This window comes from Dipodomys ordii, unplaced genomic scaffold, assembly GCF_000151885.1.
Source record: "Dipodomys ordii isolate 6190 unplaced genomic scaffold, Dord_2.0 Scaffold6, whole genome shotgun sequence".
Taxonomy (NCBI): Eukaryota; Metazoa; Chordata; class Mammalia; order Rodentia; family Heteromyidae; genus Dipodomys; species Dipodomys ordii.
In genome coordinates this window covers 11022462-11024069 of record NW_012267222.1, presented here as the reverse complement: position 1 = coordinate 11024069, position 1608 = coordinate 11022462, and the positions used below count along the sequence as shown (strand labels likewise).

Sequence of the window (1608 nt, the reverse complement as noted above, 5' to 3'; positions counted from 1 at the left end):
GCCACCAGCGCCCGGCTCCAACTGTGGAGTTTCTGTGTGTGACTATAAAGTAACTACCAGAAAAATAATTTTTCTTGGGGCTGGGAAGGTGGCTCAGTGGTAGAGCGCTTGCCTTGCATGACTGAGGCCCTGGGTTCGATTCCTCAGCACCACATAAGAAAAAAGCCGGAAGTGGCGCTGTGGCTCAAATGGTAGAGCGGGAGCCTTGAGCTGAAGAGCTGAGGGACAGCGCCTAGGTCCAGCGTTCAGGCCCCACGACCGGACCAAAAAATAAATAAATAATTTTTCTTGTGTGGCTTTGGAGACTGGCTTAGATGGGGGGAAAGATGGATCCAGAGAGTTGACTTCTTGGGTTGCTAACAGTTGGCAATTCTCCTTCTTTTTTTGAGTCTTTCTTTTTTTTTTTTTTTGGGGCCGGGTCATGGGGCCTGAACTCTGGGTCTGGGCACCGTCCCTCTGCTCTTCAGCTCAAGGCTAGCACTCCACCACGTGAGCCACAGGGCCACTTCCGGCTTTTTTCTTTTTGCTTATGTGGTGCTGAGGAATCGAACCCAGGGCCTCAGGCATGCAATGCAAGCACTCTACCACTGAGCCACCTTCCCAGCCCTTTATTTTCTTTTTATTACTGTCTTTAAGTAGTTGTATAGAAGAGTTGCCTTTTTTTTTTTCTTTTTCTTTTTCTTTTTTTTTGTTGTTGGTCCTAGGGCTTGAACTTAGGGGTGCTGTCCCTGAGTTTCTTTTGCTCAAGGCTAGTACTTCTGAGACACAACTCCACTAGTAGCTTTTTTGGTAGTTTGGTGGAGATAAAATGTCTCACAGACTTTCCTGCCCACGAAGGCTTTGAACAATGATCCTCAGATCTCAGCCTCCTGAATAGCTAGGATTATAGACATGAGCCACTGGTGCCTGGCTTCAGGAATTGCCAAAGCCATTTGTGAGCATAACATTTCTCTTTTGTTTTTTTTGGTTCCGGTCGTGGGCCTGAACTGTGGGCCTGGGCACTGTCCCTCAGCTCTTCAGCTCAAGGCTAGCGCTCTACCACTTGAGCCACAGCGCCACTTCCGGCTTTTTTCATTTGCTTATGTGGTGCTGAGGAATCGAACCCAGGGCCTCATGCATGCAAGGCAAGAGCTCTACCACCGAGCCACCTTCCCAGCCCGCATAACATCTCTTGATCATTGTCATTGGACAACTTTTTTTTTTTTTGTACCAATCCTGGCAACTGAACTCAGTGCCTGAACACTGTCCCTGAGCTTTTTTTGTTCTAGGCCAGTGCTCAACCACTTTTGAGCCACTGCCCCACTTCTGGCTTTTTAATGGTAATTTGGAGATAATTGGGCCACTTGGGCTAGCTTTGAACTGTGATCCTCAGGTCTCAGCCTCATGAGTAGGATTACAGGTGCAAGCCACCAGCTTCACGTGCAACAGTTCTCTTAATTTTAGGACTAGTGATTTGAAAGCACCTGCTCATTTCTCCATAGCTCAGGTGCTGTTGAATTTCTCAGAAAAGTGTCATCGTACACACCAAGGCCTTTTGTTATTTGTTCATTTATTTATTTAAAAATCAGTAGTCCTTTTCAGAAAAGCACATTTTTTTTTTTTTTTTTT

General features: G+C 46.3%; 1 protein-coding gene across 1 annotated transcript in view; it reads left to right on the top strand.

Annotated features, from left to right (window-relative positions):
- Fam76a (family with sequence similarity 76, member A) overlaps nucleotides 1-1608 on the top strand; it is a 73267-nt gene that overhangs the window by 15772 nt on the left and 55887 nt on the right. The window contains exon 3 of the mRNA XM_013032240.1: nucleotides 1444-1486. Coding sequence (XP_012887694.1) covers nucleotides 1444-1486 — 43 coding nt within the window. The remainder of the gene's footprint in view (nucleotides 1-1443; nucleotides 1487-1608) is intronic.